General features: G+C 35.4%; 3 protein-coding genes across 3 annotated transcripts in view; 2 read left to right on the top strand and 1 right to left on the bottom strand.

Annotated features, from left to right (window-relative positions):
- Positions 1 to 4,203: 4,203 nt before the first annotated feature.
- On the top strand, positions 4,204 to 6,998 carry LOC110102912 (the record flags this gene model as incomplete). The annotated part of the gene is made up of 4 exons (XM_028700653.1): positions 4,204 to 4,878; positions 5,098 to 5,415; positions 5,487 to 5,624; positions 6,518 to 6,998. Coding segments are annotated over 4 exons (1,275 nt in total), but the record flags the coding sequence as incomplete, so codon positions are not given.
- A 364-nt stretch (positions 6,999 to 7,362) lies between these two features.
- LOC110102919 (vicilin-like seed storage protein At2g28490) lies at positions 7,363 to 9,896 on the top strand. Its single transcript, XM_020831436.2, has 4 exons — positions 7,363 to 7,873; positions 8,517 to 8,782; positions 8,955 to 9,392; positions 9,470 to 9,896. The coding sequence occupies exons 1-4, from the start codon at positions 7,558 to 7,560 to the stop codon at positions 9,854 to 9,856; spliced, it is 1,407 nt and encodes a 468-aa protein (XP_020687095.1). The 5' UTR covers positions 7,363 to 7,557; the 3' UTR covers positions 9,857 to 9,896.
- Positions 9,897 to 11,808: 1,912 nt separating this feature from the next.
- The window catches only part of LOC110102899 (U-box domain-containing protein 62-like), a 24,007-nt gene continuing 15,634 nt past the window's right edge, over positions 11,809 to 20,181 (bottom strand). The window contains exons 5-8 of the mRNA XM_020831405.2: positions 13,913 to 14,001; positions 13,718 to 13,810; positions 13,584 to 13,654; positions 11,809 to 12,146 (exon numbers count right to left, since the gene is read on the bottom strand). Coding sequence (XP_020687064.1) covers positions 12,011 to 12,146; positions 13,584 to 13,654; positions 13,718 to 13,810; positions 13,913 to 14,001 — 389 coding nt within the window. The 3' untranslated portion in view covers positions 11,809 to 12,010. The remainder of the gene's footprint in view (positions 12,147 to 13,583; positions 13,655 to 13,717; positions 13,811 to 13,912; positions 14,002 to 20,181) is intronic.

Here is a 20,181-nt window from a genome sequence, read left to right as displayed (position 1 = left end):
AGTAGCTTTCTAGTACAAAAAATTTAATTTTGATACTAAAAAGCTTCTTCAAGAAGCAATAAAAATGCCGTGTGGATTGATGTATCTGCGCTGGATTTATCATCTTTTTGCTTATTATATGCGCCCTGGTGGCCTCGCTAAATCCCTTCTCCAAGCTCCAAGCAATAGATATGGTGAATCTTCTAATTCTCTTTCTCGTACATAGGTTTATTTTTGGCTCATTATGTTCGTTTGTTTATCTAATTGAACAAATGTGATGAAGTATTGTGGATTTCAACAAATGATTGAACAAATCGGAAGGCAGATCTGCTTGTTTTGAATATTTGTGAAGATTTATGTTTTGTTGTTCATCCAATAGTTTGAGCTTTATAAAAAAACTTTAAGGATTGTTTAGCATTTTGTTTAAATATTTTTTAGGGTTTCGGGATGCTTCTATTCAGAAACATTTGATTCAACTGCAATTTCATTTATTTTCAGGATATTTGAATTTCAGAAGATCAATAAATATGGTGAGTTATCACATGAATTCTTACGAAAAGCTATGTTTCTATTGGTTAAAAACTCTAACCAAAATTGAATTTTCTCCTGCTTTGGAAAGCAAAAGTAAATAAACCATTTTGAACTTGATTTTAAAACTTCATTTATTTTATGCTTTGTGTTGAGCCTTTTAGAAAAAATAAAACAAGCGAGCTGTTAAGAAAGTACAACGCCTGATTTCTAATTAGTATTGTGGTAGGCTGGTAGCACAACAATACCCCCCTTCTTCCATTCTGTTTTTGATATTTGACTTGGATTCTTTGAGCTCCAGCATAGGTCTCTTGTTGGAAAAATTCAGGGTATGTGCTGTCAGCGAACCTCGTTTAGAGGCGAATGAGAGCGTGTCAGGTATTTTTTTTACTGTGTACCGTTGCTATGGAATCCTCGTTATCGGATGATATGGTGTGTTCAGATTCGACTCTGTATCGTTTGGTGATCGTACAGAATTCCTCGTTGCATTCCATCGTTGTGAACTTTAATTTACTTGTTTCGTTTATTAAAATTGTTGCTCGTTTAAAACGTTGCCATATAATCTCTGCCATGTTCTTTTGAAGGCGTTTATGTTGCAATTAAATGTTCTTTTGTTGCGTAAGCAATCTTTTAGGTTCTGAAGTATTTATTTGATATTCGAGAGATTTGGATTTTCATTGGTATTTCGCTAGAAATATGTTATTTCTTCATATTTATTGGTATTCTATACCAACTCTTCTTAATATGGCACTCTGTAACATGCTTTAACAATATAAGAGTTTATAGGAGTTGGTATTATAAGTGGAATAAAAATGTTGACAAAGGAAAGGTTTATTATCTGTGCTCTTTTTTTAAATAAAATATATTGTTGTCCTCTTCTTTGTCATTGGTTTGCTTTTAATTACATTTGACTTCATTATTTGTTTACATTATATGTGATTAGATCAATTTGACAATTATTTTATGTGAATTTATATATTTAGATGTTTCATACGCATTTATTTCTTATGTAAATTTTTTCGTTCGGCCCGGCTCTTGAGCTCATTCATGCCATTTGATGTGTGTTGAAAAGAGAATAAAACTATTTTTAAGATAAAAATTGCGATTTTTTTATTTTGATTTATGATTAAATAAATATAATAAATAAAATTTAAATATTATATATATATATATATATATATGTTTTGTGTTGAAATTACAGTAATTCAAATCTTTAATTAAAATTGATTAAAATTATTTTACCTTATCTCTTCATATCCTCTTTAAGTAAAGAGCAAGTTTGATTTCATCCTCGACTTGAGATGAGAATGTGCATGGGTTGATTATCATTTCATTTTATGATTTATTTCAGGTAAATCAAACACAAAACAAGGCTGCGTATATTTTGTTGTGGGGAGATAGAGGCGCGTACAGCAGCTTGAAACAACTCATCCACACTCGGAAGATCCTTTAGCCGCTCAATGAAACTTAAAATGTATATGTAAAAATTTATTTAAATTTACATTATATAATAAATTTTAAACTTCTATAATTAAATCTATGTTAAAAATAAAAAATCTATTAAAAATTTAAAAATATTTCAATTAAAAAATTAAGCTAAATATATTTTTAAAGAGCTGGGCTTGAGCTTAGTAAATGAGCAGGAGTTGAGTACGATTAAGAATTAAATAAATTTAGCTCATTCAGACAAATACTTAACTAGCTTTACAACAACCAAAAAAAAAAACATGTTAAATATATTATATGAAAATATTATAATTATAAAAAACATATTATGATATATAAAAAATATAAAGAATTAATTTTACTAATTATTTATATAATTTTCATTGCACATTCAATCAGTAAGCTTTATTAATTCTAATTAGCAATTTAAATTACATTAAACATTTCAAACCAAATATTATATGAAATAGTCATAAATTATATTTTATATAGAAAACACAACAATTTGGGTTTCTTTATATTAATCTTAAAACAAATTTGAAGCGATAAATATCATTATGATTAAATTTGATCCGAATATTCTCTCAGGATCAGAGGATCTAATCATTGAAAAGCTTTAAATTTGAGGAATTTCAGTCATGTTTATCTTGAAATTGAATTTAGTGAGATTATCATTAAAGTGGATAACGCACATTCTCTCTCCTCTCATTAACCCTCGCACCCTTCACCCGTTTGAATTTGAAAAATTTCCGTTGGATAAGCTGGTCAGGGTCGCGAGATTAGTGAGCCAGATAGAGAAAAAAACCCGCCTTTCCGAATTTAAATGGGAAAGAAATTTGAAAACAATATCTCTCCTTTAATTCCTACTTCGTCTTCCATTGCTCTTCTCAGTTTGTTTTCTGTTCAAGATGGAGAGGCTGGAGGCTTCGGAGCCTGATTCCTTAAACTCCTGCCATGTTTCTCCGTTTCAGGCAACGATCAAATTTTTAGGGTTTCTAACGGTTCGATTGAGCTATGATTGGATTTACAGTTGTTTTCTATTTGCTTCTTACAGGCGGGGAAGAGGAGGGCGAGGGAGGAGGATGAGGTGGAGCCGATAGAACAAGTCAGGAGAATGAAGTTTGGGGGTTAGTCGGCTGATCTTTACACGAAATTTTTAGATCTTTTTGGATTTTTTTTTTTTACTAAGGTTTATTTTTATTGGTTTTTATCTGGGTTTGTGTGATGGTGATTATGAAATGGTTATTTGTTTGATTGTTTTTTTGGGCTATGATAATGGAATGATTAGCTTTACTTGGATGAGTTGGCTCTGCAGAGCTCAGAAGGGGGAAAAAGATTTGATTTTTACCTTAGCCATTTACTCTTGAATGGATCATAATATGAATTTGAAATAAAGGAAGGAGGTTTTACGTTAAAGGAGGTTTTTTTCTGTGGCCGGATTTATGCCGGATTTGAGGCCCATTTGCGCAAAATCCAGCCAAACGACCTAAAATGCAACCAAATCTCATGGAAAATGAAAGCCCCCTAGATAAAAAAATTCATCCTTTTCGTGCTAAATCCCAGATTTCCGAAATCGTAATTTTCGCCGGCTGGAGAGGGTGAGTCCGCTCTTTAAATCCGTTCTATAGCCAAACAGTGACACGAGATTTAATAGGATTTATCATGAATATTACCAAATAGTTTTCAAGATTTAGGCCCCTCAAGATTTCTGAAATCCAGATTTAGCATATTTATGAAATCCTACTTAAATCAAATCCTGGGTGCTACCAATCAGCCCCTTCGTGTTGTTTTTTGTGATACTAATGTTTCATTGACTCTGGTTTGATTGCTCATTTATTTATATTTGTTTTATATTTTCAATATACCATATTATTTATGCATGTACTTTTTGCTTCATTTAGTTTATGGATTTATCTTGTTTGGTCTTCTCAAGGGTACTTTGATTTCGTCATTAAGCATTTTCTACGGCTTGATGACTAAACCCTAAAGCAAAACTACCAGATTAGCTTCTTTTTCACTCCAGGAATCGCTATTTCTAACATAGAAATCTCAAATGAAAAGAAGATTGAGAGCTTTATGCATCATAATGAAGAAGATATTACCTCCGAAATCACCGAGCCAACTGCTTTGATCCCTTCTGCTGAACTTGTAACTTTTCCATTGGATCTTCACCCTCCAAGAGCCGATTCTACAGTTCTCAATCTCAACTCTCCTGCAGATATTGCCAGCAATAGTTTTCATCAACCATGTTTACCACCAAAGCATGAAAACACCAATAAAGCTGACTTACCTGTTCTTGGTGTGGATCTTAATGATCCCTTTTACCCTTATAAGAAGTTAGGGCAGGTGAGATCCACAGCTGCTTCAGAATGTGGTAGCACCACAAGTTCAGTGGAGATCAGTGAATCAATGAGAAAGTGGAATGAGATGAAGCAGAATGGCTTTGTATCCACTGTACAAGTAAAGGCATCCATTCCCAGGCTGAAGAAGTGCCAATCTAGAAAGAAAAAGGATGAGCTCAAGAAAATTATTCATATAACAAAGCAAGAACAAATTAACAAGCATAACAATGTTACCGATCCGAGCCAATTTCTTTCTGGTCTAAACCCTGGGATTATCAAGCATGTAAGAAATAGCAAACAGGTGAACTCAATCATAAAGGCCATGTTGCAGAATGAGATGCTTCAAAAACAAAATAGGCATATTGGTCCGTTAAAAAGAGGAAGCAAGGAAGCTGTCAATAAGCCACTAATTCCTTCTTATTACAACAGTACATCAGAGTTCAACTCGGAATGTGATGATGATGATGCTCTTACACTAAAACTTTCATGTTCTGGAACAACTGCGCCAAAACCGGAAGACATCACCTCTCTTTCAATCAAAGGTGATGCACTTTTAAGTTTCGTTTGGGATGAATTTCTTACTGCTTCTTAAAACAACCTTCTAGTATTAAAATTTTAATTTTTTAATTAAAAAACCGCTTTAAAAAACATTAAGAAAGTCATCCCAAACAAAGCTTTAAACTTTCTCTATACTTATTCTCCTGCTGGGTAACTTTAGTAATCCAAACTCTTTTCCTCTATTTGCAGCTGCTAAGGTTGCGTTGCAGTGGTTAACGTTAATAGGTCATGATATTATTGCACGACTGGCTGGCAAGTCTTGATTTATGTTTTAGAACTTAGTAAATTTTTATTTTATTATGCTATTGATTTGTTAATTAAGCCATCTCTGTGGATTGCTGCAGCAATACAGCGTAGCAAAAAAAGAGTGAAAAATGCTATAGAGATGGAGTTGCCACACCTATTCTCAAGAGATCTGCATTCTAAACAGGAAAATGAACTCTTATTTGGTTACTTGTTGACTAGGTGCTCCCAGAAAGAAACTTTCAATGTTCATTTAGCTCGGTGGAAAGCTGTTTTCACTCAGATGGAAGTGTCGTTGACTGATGAGGAAAACCAACTTGTGAGTGCCTGCTTTGAGTTGACCTTTTTGGGGTTTTGCCTATCATTTGATACATACTCTAACTTTTACAGGAGAAGTGGCTTAGGCAGGTTGAAGAGCTCAAGTCACAATGTCAAGAAGGGCTCAGATATGTTAATACCAATGGATTCTTACATTTTGAAGTGGCAAATGAGATAAGGCAAGTTAAATTGCAGATTATTTTGAACATATAGAAGCTTCTCTTTCTTCCATTTTCTTTTTATTAACCCCTCTATTTTATTTGTAAACAATCATTTTTGCTACATATGCCAAAATTATAATAGTTCTTCCACATCCTCAAATTTTCTGCTTATATCTTCACCAAAAAAGGAGGATAATACGTTGAAGTTAAATCGAGCAACCACATATATTATTTTTTAACGCATTTTACATACATACCACAAAATTCTTATATATTTACATATTTAACATTGTGTCTAAATAACATTAAAGCATATGTATATGAAAAAGTGTATTTTAATATGTTTTTGATGTAATTTAGAAATTAAGGTGTTATATAAGTAAATAAAAAGAATTTGGCCATTAAATATATAAATACATATGAATTTCGTGGTATGTATGTAAATCCCCATATTTTTTTAATAATGAGTTTTTGAGCTCAAGAACTCATTAGCTTGCAAAAGAAAACTTATTTTAGAAATTACTAATTTTGTTTACACATATTTTATGTGTAAATATTGTTAATGCATTAGGAAATCAAATCAAATATATTAAGAAAGGATATAAATTAAAAAGCTTTATGCTAATTCTTTCATAATTACAATTATGTTCTCCTATTAGTTTATTTCTATTATGTTCACACTACTGTATGTCTATAAAAGTATAAAGAAACAATTTACAGAATAATAAGATTGAATTCTCTCCCAATAATAAATATGAAATCATGATTTTTTTTAAGATGCGTTTAAAATTATTGTTGATTTTTAACTACATCTAACCAAATCATGAATCTAATAATTTCATCTTTTTTTTTTTAAATGTGTTTTAAGTTCAAGCAAACAAATGGGACCCAAGACACTTCATTTAGACAATTTCTTGAACCTATCATATCGAACCTTGACCACTAACCCTTGCTATTTCACTTGCTTCCAGGATTTTGAAGAGCCAAGAGGCTTTTGACAAGGAACTTGCAGTCAGGGCAGCTGCAGCTTCCATATACTCTACGTGCAACATGATCATGACAGCAGAGAATGTGCCATGTTTCTAAAATAAATTTCCACCCAACTTACGGCATTTTTTTCACATTTTTCTTAGCCCCAAAGACCAGCTTCTCTAATGGTCTCATGTAAATGTCATTGATCTGTGAGCTAACACCATTCTGTTCCTTATCACTCTGTATCTACTTGTATTACTACTGTAGTTCACTGAAGCATAGAATTTCTCTTCTTCAGATTTAGATGCCAATGTAATTTGCAAATTGTTTGATTTTATAGAATTCAGAATCGTACGCAAGTGGAATTTTATTCATGGAAATAGTATTCAAGTCAAAAATGAATTGCCAAACTCACTTTTTCAGTAATGACTCTGATAAAGCTATATGTTCAGATTTTATATTATTTCACTTCAATTTTAACTCCTATTATTATCTTTTAACCTTTTAATCACTCAAATGTATACTACAACAACAACTCTTTATCCCACTATTGCGAGATCGGTTAATGAATCTTTTTCTCCATTGTGTCTCTTTAAGAGTCAAATTCTCATCTAAATCTAATCAAGAAAGTTCATTTCTAATACTTTTCTCCATTGAGTCTGTTAAGGGTAGGGTTAAATGTATGTATATATAAAATAAGCTTGTTAAATTAGGTAGATCAGGAGCTAATAAGTGAAATCTTACGTGTAAAGACAATGATAAGAAAAAACAAGAGCGCATTTATTTCTAAATGTTGGATAGGGGATGGGTACCTGGATTTCCTTGCTGATCACTTGCAAGTTGTCCCCACGGATAAGTGCTGCTACTCGACACCGCGATCCACGTAACGCAATTTGCTCATGCATGCATGACACGTGCCTTTTCCACATTCAGCAGGTTCCTCTTCTTAAACCCTCCCCTTCCACTTCAATTCAACTCAAACATCTTCTTCTAGAAAGAGACAGAGAGAGATGGAGACGTGGAAGCAAGGAAGCGGTCGACTTCCGGCGATCTTCTTCTGCCTTTTAATCGCCGTGGCGGTAACGGCAGATCGCGGAGTATGGGAGGTGCCAGGTGATGAAGGCGGCAGTCATGAGTGGGCACCATTTTTGATGAAGAAATCGGAGGTGGTGGTGAAGACGGAGGGCGGCGAGATCAGGGTGTTCAGAGGCCACCCATGGAACGGCCATCCGCCCCGCATGCACATTGGCTTCGTCACCATGGAGCCCAACACACTAATGATTCCACATTACTTAGATGCCGACCTTATCCTCTTCCTTCTAAGAGGTATTAATGTTTACTGTGCTCGGCAAATATTTTATATATCTGAAAACAAATGGAATCTAAATTAATTGATTATTTATGTTCTTGAATTCTTTAGGTAAATTTTAAAATTTATTATTTTTTTTACAAAATAAATTTGTACTTAAAAATTAATTAAAAAACATAAAACTATCTCAAATAAAGAAAAATTATTCTATGCGGAAACCGGACACAACTTATCATTAGGTGCAACTACATTATCTGGTACCAAACAGTACCGAGCACGAGATGACGTGACACATTTTCATTGGCTCCGGATAACGTTCGGCTTCCGCACAAAATATTTTTTTCCGAAATTAGGCCTAAGGTTTTATTTGAGACAGCTTTATTATTACTTTTTAAAACAATTTTTCAGTAATGTTTTAAAACTTCATTTTGGAGGGCTTTCTTACAACTTGTTTTTGTATTAAAAAGGTACTTTTAGGCTTCGTTTGGGATGGCTCTCTTACTATTTCTTAAAGTAAATTTTTATCATAAAAGTTAAAATAGTTGTATTAAATACTACTTAAAAAACAGTGAGAAAATCATCCCAAATAACACCTTAGTCTAAAATTTTTCATATACACCTAGCTATTTCTGCATCCGATATTTAATCAAGCCACTACAGGGGAGGCAAAGATCGGTTGGATTCACAAGGACGATTTTGTTGATCGCCAATTAAAACCTGGAGACGTTCTCCGAATTCCGGCGGGCTCCGCCTTCTACGTCGTCAACACCGGCAAGGAACACCGACTCCAAATCGTCGCAAGCATCGAACCCATCGGCACTGATCTCATCCCTGACTTGTTTACACCTTTCTACATTGGCGGCGGGGAGTATCCTCTTTCCGTCTTAGCAGGATTCGATATAAGAACATTAGCCGCAGCGTTCCATGTGCGTACTTTCGCATTATATCAAACACCTGTCATTCATGCAGTTTTGGTTTGATTACTTTCTATAAGGCCTTTAAATCGAAAAAAGTCGAGTTTAGGGGTCTTAGACACCCAGAAAAACCATCTAAATAGTGGAGAACTACATATCTTAAAACATTTGGTTTTGATTTCAGGCTACACCAGAGGAGGTAGGAGTGCTGACATTAGGCCGCACCGCCGGGCCGATCATATTCATCCATGGAAATGAAGCCGACTACCTCCAGCAGCTCAACGGCGCCGTGAAGTCGGCGATGGAAACGATGAAAAAGACTAGACGATTAGCGCAGGATGTTAACGGGAAGATAGAAATGGAAGCAAAAGAAGAAAAGAAGAAAGGAGCGTGTACCTTGACAAGCATCTTAAGCCCAATCTTCTCCGGAGAACCATCAACAGAAATGAACGAGGCCCGGCGCCCCGTTGGCGATCCAGTAAAAGCACCGGATGCATACAATATCTACGATCGTGACCCTGATTTCAGAAACGACTATGGTTGGAGCATCGAGGTCAACGAACACGACTACCTGCCGCTCAAGCAATCGGACATTAGCGTCTTCCTCGTCAATCTCAGCGCGGTAATTTTCAATTTCCCATCAAATTGCGAAATCAATCCTATTAATCCTGCGAACGATCGATGAATTGATGTATGCAGGGATCGATGATGGCACCGCACGTGAATCCTCGGGCGACGGAATACGGGGTGGTGGTTTCCGGGGCGGGGACGGTGGAAGTGGTTTATCCTAACGGGACGGGGGCGATGAAGGCGAAGGTGAAGGAAGGGGATGTGTTCTGGGTGCCGCGGTTTTTCCCATTCTCTCAGGTGGCGGCGAGCCATGGACCAATGGAGATCCTAGGGTTTACGACGTCGGCGAGGAGGAATAGGCCGCAGTTTCTGGTGGGGAAGAATTCGATATTGAGGCTGATGATGGGGAAGGAGCTGGCGGCGGGATTTGGAGTGAGGGAGGAGGAGTTGAGGCAGGTGGTGATGAAGCAGAACAACACCGTGATACTGCCGAGCTGGGAGGAGAACGAGGAATGAAGCGTCGGGGCGGGAAAAGAGTGAGCCGTGAGGCCGTGCTTTATACTGACTATTATTAGGTTGGTTGGGAGTGGGGTCGGGATCGTCATATGTGTTGTGAGTGAGGGATGTATCTGTCTTTTCACTCTTTTGTGGTACTTGTCCATCAATAAAAAGAGGGCTTCGGCTCTTTCATTGCCTAAAATGCTACAATATAATTAAAATTTTTAGTACGTATAGGCTAGACAGCTCGTATATAGATATATTGGTAAGATTTTTTTATTTAAAGTTTGAGTAAGTAATGTATGTGAATATCTTAATTAGCTCAAATTTCTTTTTTTTTTTTAAATCAATAAGTTTAAAGGTTTTCGAGCGGTTTTCTTAAAGAAGTGAAGAGGTGTGTATAACAAAAAGGGATATACTTCAAACTTAAGTTAGGGGTGTTGAAATGGTTCGTATTTGGGTCGAACTCGAGTTGACTTGGGTCTAAACGAATTAATCAGATCCCTTGATATTACAAATGGGTCAGAATTTCCAACTCATATCTGACCTGTGTTGTTTGACCCGACCTGACTCTTGATCTGTTTGTAAAATGCGAAACCTGAAGGCTGAGCGACATTACGACTGGCACAGACGTGCAGTGGGCTAGCACAGGACAAAGCTTGAGGCAAGCGTGTTGGGTGACTTTGACGAGGTCCGCTAGGAGCAGTTGGTCCGACTTGACCGCGGGTGTGAGAGCCAGCAAGGCGAGGCTAGGCTGGTTAGGTGCCAGCATGCAGGACCGACATAAAGTGAATTCAAGTCGAGGACGATTGGCCGAGGCATGCTGCATGCGACATCAGACATCCTACACAGCTACGAGGACAAGAAGCAGGTTGTTTTCGAGTGAAACTTGGGTTAATTTCGGGTTGCCGGGTCAATTCGAGCCCAACCCAATTTTACAAATGGGTCAAAATTCAAAAACACGAACCCGACCTGTATGACAAACAGTTTGACCCAATACTAGAATTTTTTCGGGTCAAGCTCAGGTCGTGTTTCAAATTAAGTCATATTTTGACACCCCTTAGCTTAGCCTGTTTCTTAAATTAATTTTTTATTATAAAATTAAAAGAAAAATTATTAAAAATTTATTTAAAAAAACAGTAATAAACTAACTCAAATGAATCTTAATCAAATATATAGATAAATCAACTTTCATAGAGAGATTAAGGCTGGCCATGCAATCCAGACTTAAAGGTGACCATTTAACAAACATAAATTTAGTCCGGCTGAATAATAACATAGTCGAATAGAAAGGGATTTTGGCTTTTCAAATTAGAGAAACTTTCCTACCATTGCGCTATATGATTTATCCCCAAAATGAAAGATAAATGAAATCCTAAAAAACCTCAAGATATTGGTGCAAAATCTAATTTCCTTTTTTTAATAATATCACAAAAACTTTTATAGCTGAACTTAAATACATAGAGCAGCAGAAAAAAAAAGACAATAATCAAAAAGGGAAATTAAATACATACGACTACGGTTTAATAAATATAAAAATTTAAATATAATTATGTAAATAACCAGTTCTAAATGTCACAACAAATTATAGTCACAAAAATACTTAAAAAAAGTACATATAAGAAACTCATACGGTGCTTAAAAAGAGCGCAACACTACTAAATATTTAAATTAAGATTTAAGTTTCATTTAGGATATCTTCTTACTACTTTATGAAGCAATTTTTTAATACAAAAATTTCAAATTCAAAAGAATTATATAATAAAAAACTGTTCATAAAACAATGAGAAAACTGCCCAAATAAAGCCTCATGTTTCGTTTGGGACAATTTTTTTACTGCTTCTCAAAGCAACTTTTCAATATAAAAATTTTTAATTTTTGTATTAAAAAACTATTTTGAGATGCAATAAGAAAGCTGTTCCAAATAAAGCCTCAATCTCTCGCCTTTCCAGCATCAAAAGTTCCGAAAATTTTTTTGAAGGACTTGGCCTCATAATGATAAATATATATAAACAGTTAATACATTTTATAAAATCAGAGATTGCAAGGTAAGTGAGAAGAACAGTGATGAGAAACTGCTCACTTGGGATGTACAATGACTTCGCTTTAGTGTTCGAAATTTGTACAAATCTGTATGGATTATAGAGCACATAACGCAAAATCAACAAAACTTTAAGAGGTGCTACACAGCCAATTTGAAGAGAGTGATTTATTTCCTGTAAAATTGGGGGAATCGTCTGGAACTTTTGCTAAGGAGCGATATTGTAGTTTTACGCTCTCTGCATTATCCAGCGTCTTCACAACATACCTGATATTTGTGACTAGTTAGAAGTTAGCACCAATCCTCAAAACTGAAATCAATGTTTACAAATAAAAGTAAATATACAAAATTATTATTAAAGCTTCATTTGGAATAGCTTTCTTACTGCTTTCTAAAACAGATTTAGTATAATTTTTTTTAATTAGAAATTTTTGTACTAAAAAATAACAAGAAAAGAAAACTGTCTCAAATAAAACCTAAATTTCACACTTGCATGAATTAATTTATGCAAATGAAATTTGATGTTGAACTTTACAAAGCTATTTTGAGTTTGATTTAAGGGATCCAAGTCACACAAAAGGAAATTTTCTTCAGCTAGTCAGAAGAGTATGCTTTAAGAGCTAATAGAAGCTTGGAAGCTGGTTAAAGATCACACAAGCAGAGCAAAACACACAAGTTGAAGAGCCTCAGAAGCAGCTGTGGTTTAACAAGCTCTGCATCAGCTGTGGCCCAAGAGGGGCCGGCTGAATCCATTAAACTGGTCCATAATGGACCGGTTTATTGCTACAGGCGTCGGCCCAGGGAGCTGGGCGGAACCAGGAAGGGAGATAGAGAGGGCCAGCTGGCCCTATGGGGCCCACATCTTAATTAAATATTGCTTTGAAGTGAAATATTTGAATTAGGGGCTGTTTAGGGAATTTGTAACTATCGTTTTGGCTTTAATTAGTTTCTCTTCGGAGGATTAGGGTTTCATCTTGAATTTGAATATGAATTTGGAATCTCCTTGGTGTGCTTGGGCTCTAGTCTCTTGGCTAGAGATTTAGAGAGTTGTTTCTTCCTCTAACATTAAAGAAACTTGTATCGTGTGCTGATTTTTCTCTTTCGTTAGTGAAATCCACAGTTTTCTCTTAAATTTCTCTACAGTTTTTCTCAATTTTATGCGTAGTATTGTTGTTTTGCTTCTGAAAACAGCAGTTTACTGCTCGGAGGTGATTGTGTTCTATCAGTATGACATGGGCTTGTTTGTTTCTCCATAGACACACTAAGGTCCATATGATTTACCAATACAATGATGAAGATCATCATTATTATTATCACCATAAAAAACAAATCATCATCACTTGGAATTAACCTTTCAAATGACCTCAAATAACTGAGATAATGCTCAAGACTACAATGACAACAAGAAAGCATGATAAAAAAGATTATTAGTAGTTTTAAAGTGCCAAGAGAACCATTTTACTTCTGGGCTAGGTAGACATTGGTCAAAATTGTTTGGGTGCCCAATCGGGGCAGCCAATCGGAATTTTGTTTTGGTCCTTAATTAAACTAGTTCTTTGCTCGTTCATAATTAAAGTTTAGTAAAGCAAGCCAAGTTCCTAAGCACAACGATTTGGTCAACATTATTCAATCAATTTTTCCACAATAGAACGAGATAAATATATGGATTATGGCAGAGTAAAATACAAAATGAAATGAACTAACCATCCATTTAAGCATTGTGTAGTCACGACTGCTATTCTTCCAACAAATCGAGGAGGCGTTCTCTTGTTACCCTGGAATATTGAATTTAGCAGAGGGAATTATGAATTGGGACTAATGAAATATAGTGAGTATACCTTTATTATAACGCGGTCAGAGACATTAAATGGAAACTGAACGCCTCTATTTCGTGAATCCAATGGAAGTTGATCATCATAGGTATATTTGTCCTGCAAAATAAAAGATGCAAATAAAATAAAGCAACTTTTGCAAAAGTAAATATGAGAAAAATGAATTAAAATCACACTTTGCCATCAATGGAGATAATTAACCTGTTCAAATCTGTCCCTTCTTCGTTTAGATAATCTTGAGGAATGTGACTCTTCCTCCCTGAGGAATGCCTGAACCGCTGCACGAAGAGCTACAAAAGCAGAAAAATTAAGGCTATAAATTCTGCAATGATAAATAAAATATGTATTCTAGGGATGATTCTGATAGGAAATATTTGAGTTCGCAAGTAATTCAAGAGGAAATACTTGAGTTCGCAAGCAATCCTAGCAATAATTGGTCAAAACACGGAAATAACACAAAATCTTGGTGAAATCAACCTAAAAAAGATAGATTGCAATAGCGGAATCAAAACAAAACAAACACCAAAGCAAGATACAATGGATCCTATATTCAAGAGAAATATCATTCTCTCCAAATCTATAGACGATGAGTCTAGAGCCCAAGATGCAAGGGAACTCCAAGAGAATAACTCAAAACATGCATGCCCTAACCCTAACCTCCTCCATTCTTTTAATACATATATTCTTAATAAAAACTAATAAACATTAATTCAAATAGTTTCCCTAAGCCCTTCCCTCTCTCTCCTTGCTGCCCTAGGGGGGCCCACATGCTTGGGCGGCAAATAAAGGATGCGGCTTAGCCCGCCTCCTATAGGTCTGAACCGGCCCAGGCGGTTCTGGTCGAACCGTAACAGATTCTCGCTAAAATGTGATTAAGGTATTATCTTTAGGAAGAGGTAGTGCAGAAGATACAACATGAACTCCATCATTGCATCGATTTCTGCAATCATCATCCTAAACATCATGATAGCTAATCTTATCCTCAGTATTTGAGATTGTGAATCCTTCTCCTTTCAATACTTTTGATTGCCATAAGTTATATTAATTTTATTCTGCTTTCACTATTGTATCCAAGTTCTAGGCTTCTAGCAAAGTTAGTTTTGATCTACTCCAAGATCCTAATTCTTTCACATAAATTTTATCTCACCATCTTAATGATGTTGCTTCAGCCCTCCAATGTATATATCCAAATCATTCAAGCTTATTTTTAGTTTCTTTATTTAACTAGATGTCTCATGGTTTTCTTAATGCAATTATTTCTTGTAGTATTCTTCCTAAAATATGCCATACCTCCATAATAATGTTCCCACTGTTACATTCATTTTGCGATCTGTAATGTATCTCCACAGGACATCTAGTTGCTTCAAATTACCCTTGATAAAATAATATAAAACTTGGGCTATAAAATTCAAATTTAAAGCAAGGATGATTCCCTAATCTCAGGGCATGTTACTAATAATTTGGGGTTATAATATTGATAAAAATCTATAAATTGCACCGAAATTACTTGAACTTCGACTGGATTTAAATAATTTGATTTGGCCTAGCAGAGTAAGTAACATGCCAGACTATTTATTTTTTTCAAGCAAATTTTGACTTAGCCTATGGTGGCAGAATAGAGTGCGATGGGAATGATCTGTGCCAAGCCTCTCAAATAATCGATGAGAGGAAATAGACCACCTCTGATTTCATATGGCAGCATCGAGGAAGAAGAGGAGAACAACTTCTACTAAAAAAAATTATTTTAGGCTTCTTTTAGGGTTTAGGGTTTATTTATTATCTGTATCTTTGTCTTTCCTTCAAATTTTATAACCTCTTTTTTACATTATGTTCGGCTACCTCGCCTTTTATGAGCTTTCATTGCTTTTTGGAAATGTTATAGCCGCTTAATGACTCATGTTTGGGAAAGGAATGCGGAGAAAGGATCAATGAACAGATTGGCTATCTATAAGCTTTACTTCCTTTCTCCTTATGAGGAAGAAATCCTTTTATTTTATATATCCCTTTTTTTTCTCGCAGATTGCATATCCCTCCAAGAAGCTCTTTCTGTTTTTGTGGCGTAAAACAGAAGAGGGTATCATTTTTTTATACTTTTACAATATGAACGCTCGAAATAGTTTGATTGATGGTACAACAAGCTTTACAGGTTTTTTTATTTTATCAAGAAGTCAGCTTGCTTTTGGAGCTGCATAGAGAGAAGAATATAATTTGATTAATTTCTTTAAATATTGAGGAATCTGTAAGCTTGCCTTTACTTGAGAGCCATTTTTTATTTTACAATTATTCCTTAATTCGACATTTTATCTCTCTTTATAGCAAGCTCTTGTCGGTGTAAAGATCTTCTATAAAGTTGTGGAAATGTTTCCTGTACAACTGAGAAATTTTCTGCCACCACATTTGCAGAAAATTTCTGCAGAAGCTGCAGACATCTTCTGCATCAGACAGCAAAAATCAGTTCCTACTCATGTTGATCCGCGGAATAGGAAAACCTCATATGACAAAATATCTAAAATGTGTAAAGAATAGAATTCATATTGATTTATTAGCATGTTCAAAAACATTAAAATAAAAAATTCCAAAATTCGTATATGTTATTTCTTGGTGCATTATAATAATTCTAATAAATACCTTCACATGATTGTCCGACAAGTTCCAATAAATTGTAAAACACCTCAGATTTAATTTTCAACACTAGTCTAGCTAAAGTCTTGTTGTTGTTAGAATTAATAGAATTTGAGAGGGAAATATATGCTTCTTATTATTATACAAAATTATCCCTATTTATAGATCTATACAAGATGTCTTAATAAAGAAACAATAACTACATAATCATGCATAATTGTCTCAATATAATCCTTCCTAAATGAGCCATCCAAACATAGAAGGAGATTGGATCCTAACCGTGGGATCAAGTGCCAAGGGACGACTGAGATTTTGACAGTTGTGCGTTGGAACATTTGTAGTAGTGGAGAATATAATCTTAACTTTGCAAGACAATCTCACACACAAATAGATGAGCTAAGAGCAGCATACAAGATATATAATATTTTATATGCGAGAAATCTAAGAAGGCAAAAAACCATGAGGCATATGCCACTTAAAATGATTAGAGAAGGCTTTAGCACAAGGTATTCGACATGAACTTTAAATATATCTCCTAAGATAATAGAATGAGGAGCTTTTAGGAATCAAAGTTGTCATTCAACGATGATGGATAACCAAGAAGATGGGCATCATATATTAATGGTCGAAGGATGTTAGCCATTGGCAAGCATGGAGAAACAATGATAAGAAATTCTAAGGTCGAATGACAGTCGGCAAACAGCATAATCGATCTCCTAATAGGAAGGGAGACCATGCGACTAGAAAGGCAGGTTTTCAACTTTGTTCATTGGCAGGAATCTGGATACTACAAATGGGAATGTCAGAGGTTGGACAAAATTCAATGGTTGACTCAAAATGTTCTCTTGATAAAAGGAGTGATAGAATGAATAAGAAGCTAGATGTTGAACATTAATGGCGACATTAGAAGTCGGCCATTGGTAGGAGCAGGACAACGATAGATAAGGAATGTTGAGAGTTTAGCAATGATGAACAACTAGTTCGGTTGTTCTCATTATAGGAAGCAAGATTGGGTAATCAGGTTCAGACATCAACGACTATAGGATGTTAAACTTTAATCATTTTTAGGTGACAATCAATGAGGAAGGTTAGAAGTCGACCAAAAGCCACATCAACGCTGGTATATGGATGGCATCAGGTGTCAAAGTCAAGCATCAATATTGGTTGTTGACCACAGTTAGGTGATGACAAGTAAAGCTTTGGAATTTTATAAGTTTGGGAATTCTTTCCATGAAGTGTCTTCCTTTGAATGTGTAAAAATAAGGTCTCGTTATAGATTTTTGGAGGCAAAATTTTAGTCAATCTGCAACAATACGAGCATTCCATTAAATGAATAGATTCCTCTTGATCGAGTTATTTTTTGGACTTACTATTGTCTTAGTGAATTCAAAATTGAGTGATATTGGGCTCATATGATTTCTCTTGCTAAAACACACTTTTGATTATAGGAACACAAAATTTGGTGGACGTTTAATCACTAAAATTGGTGTGACATAGGGTTAGGCCTTTGTGTGATGACTGAATTGGAATTGAAAGTCTTTTAAAAAGGTGTTATGGATGGTGTAGAAGCCTTTGGAAAAGTTTAAGAGTTGTGTTATGTTCCCATGCAAAAGAAATAGGCTAAGTAGTGGAGAAGAAAATCTAGCCGAAATTCTCAACTTAGGATTTAGAGTTTCAAAATGTGAAAAAAATTCATATCTTTGAAAACTCTTGGGAATGGAAGAGTATGTTTTCTTCAATTCTAGAAGGTTTCTCAAGGGGTTTAGATTAGTCAAATGGAGTATAGAATCAAACTAAGTTAGATTCACCTCGCCTTAGCCGAGAGCCCTTATAAGACATTTGATTGATTTTTGTGGGGAAATGGATGCGTGATTGGTATGGGAGTATGAGGGGATAAATGTAGAAGAGTTATATAGCAAAAGATAGTTAGGATTTAATGAGAATTGAGAGCTTACCACTCACCAAAATGGCAAAGCTTAAAGAATCACCAACTCTATCATTGGTGAGGCCAACCACCACGCTCCGCTTCCTTGGAATAAAATCCGATTTTAGCAAGATAACCACTTCACTCTTCATTCTAGCAAAAATATATATAAGTTTACAACCACAAATTTGAAATGCAAAGATAGAGAAAAGGAGAGGAGGGTTGGCCACACTAGTGAGTAGGAGAGAGTGAGATAACTAACACATAATTCCCCCTCCTCTTTGCTTTGGTTGGCCAACTTTGCTTGACTCATGTTTATTTGAATTCCTTTATTCAAATAAACATTTTCACATAAATAAAAATCACATTCTCTCAATATTTAAAAATCTAAATTTCAAATTAAAAAAAAATTAAATTGTCAAAATTCAAACTTCAAAAGTTTGAATTCATATTTTCAAATTAGAGTTGCAACCACAATTATAAAATTATAAATATATAATCTTAAAAACAATCATTACACACATAAATATAAGTTCTACTTAATAGCTTTTATTTTGCTTCTTGTCATGGGAACTTGATTATTATCAATTTTCTTCTTGCTTTGGGCTCTAGTTATTGGTCCACTTTCTATTGCATGGGCATCTTGTGCCACATCATAAATAGCCTCAAGAAGTTATTAACAATGCTTTTGTGCTTAACTAGGGCCCATTTAGACTTGGATCGGCCTGCTCTTCACACCATTGGGTTAGTCTCACCGAACTAAAGTCTTTAAGTACAATCTAGATATTTGCTAATCTAAATGACTATGCACTATCTTACAGGTGTTCATTTTATCTATCTTATTTTCACTGCCCATTAAACAAGTTTAGTGCAACAAGACATGTTTCTTGCGACCTTTGCTATTCTAATTAATTTATTGCTTTATACTATTATGTTTATTCTTTTTTATGTGCATATTTTTTATTCAGTTGATACTAAATAGTATTACCTTTGAGATTTATTTATAAATTCTTGGACAAGTAAACATGTGGTACGTCTTGGAAGTAAAACAATAAACAAAGAGAAGAAAAGCATATGAACACAAAGATAATGGATGTTTTCCGATTTCTACTTAAAAAACAAAGCAAGATACAATTGATCTACTATTCAAGAGATAGATCGACGCTCCAACAACCCTAGATGCCGCTAAGAAACTCACAAAAAGACTACAACAACACAAATCACATCATGCTGAAAATACAACATGGTTAACCCTTAATTCCTACCTAAATCAACCCAATTCCTTAATTGATTCCCTCCCCAATTTGAATTCAATTTGGATCTCTTTACTTAAATAATTCCCTCCCAATTTAATTAAAACCTTCATAAATATCTAACATTTATTTCCTCATTACATATTGAATTATAACTATCTTGCCCCCCCCCTCCCCCCCAAGGAGGGCCGAACTCCCTTCCCTGTTCTGCTGGCTCCCTGTTGACCGGTATACAGGAGCCAAAAAGAAAAAAAATGTTTCTCTCATACTTGTTCAGCGCCGAACTCCGCACGTCGTAGCTGCTGAAATCCCATCTTGCCTCGATCGTCATGTACCCGATCGAGCCGACGACTCCTTCCCGCCGGACTTCAAGGTATAATTTCTGACTTAAATCCCGTCATCGACGTTGCAGCGGACCAGGGAACCACCTATACGCTCTCTTGTAGCACGGTAGGAGGGAGCCCGGTGCGAAGCATACGACGAAGCGGGTAAGCCCTATACACGCTCTTGTAGCGTGGTGGGGATGGTCCTCAGCCTCGACCTCGACACCGACACCGCCAACAATGCTACGAAAGGTACGATGTTCCAAAATCCCATTTTCGACGTTTGCAGCGGATCGGGGAACCACCTATACGCGCTCTTGTAGCACGGTAGGAGGGAGCCCGGTGCGA

This window comes from Dendrobium catenatum, unplaced genomic scaffold (assembly GCF_001605985.2).
Source record: "Dendrobium catenatum unplaced genomic scaffold, ASM160598v2 fragScaff_scaffold_1567, whole genome shotgun sequence".
In the NCBI taxonomy this organism is placed as follows: domain Eukaryota; kingdom Viridiplantae; phylum Streptophyta; class Magnoliopsida; order Asparagales; family Orchidaceae; genus Dendrobium; species Dendrobium catenatum.
Note: the sequence above shows the minus strand (reverse complement) of the source record. Positions and strands in the feature narration are given on the sequence as shown.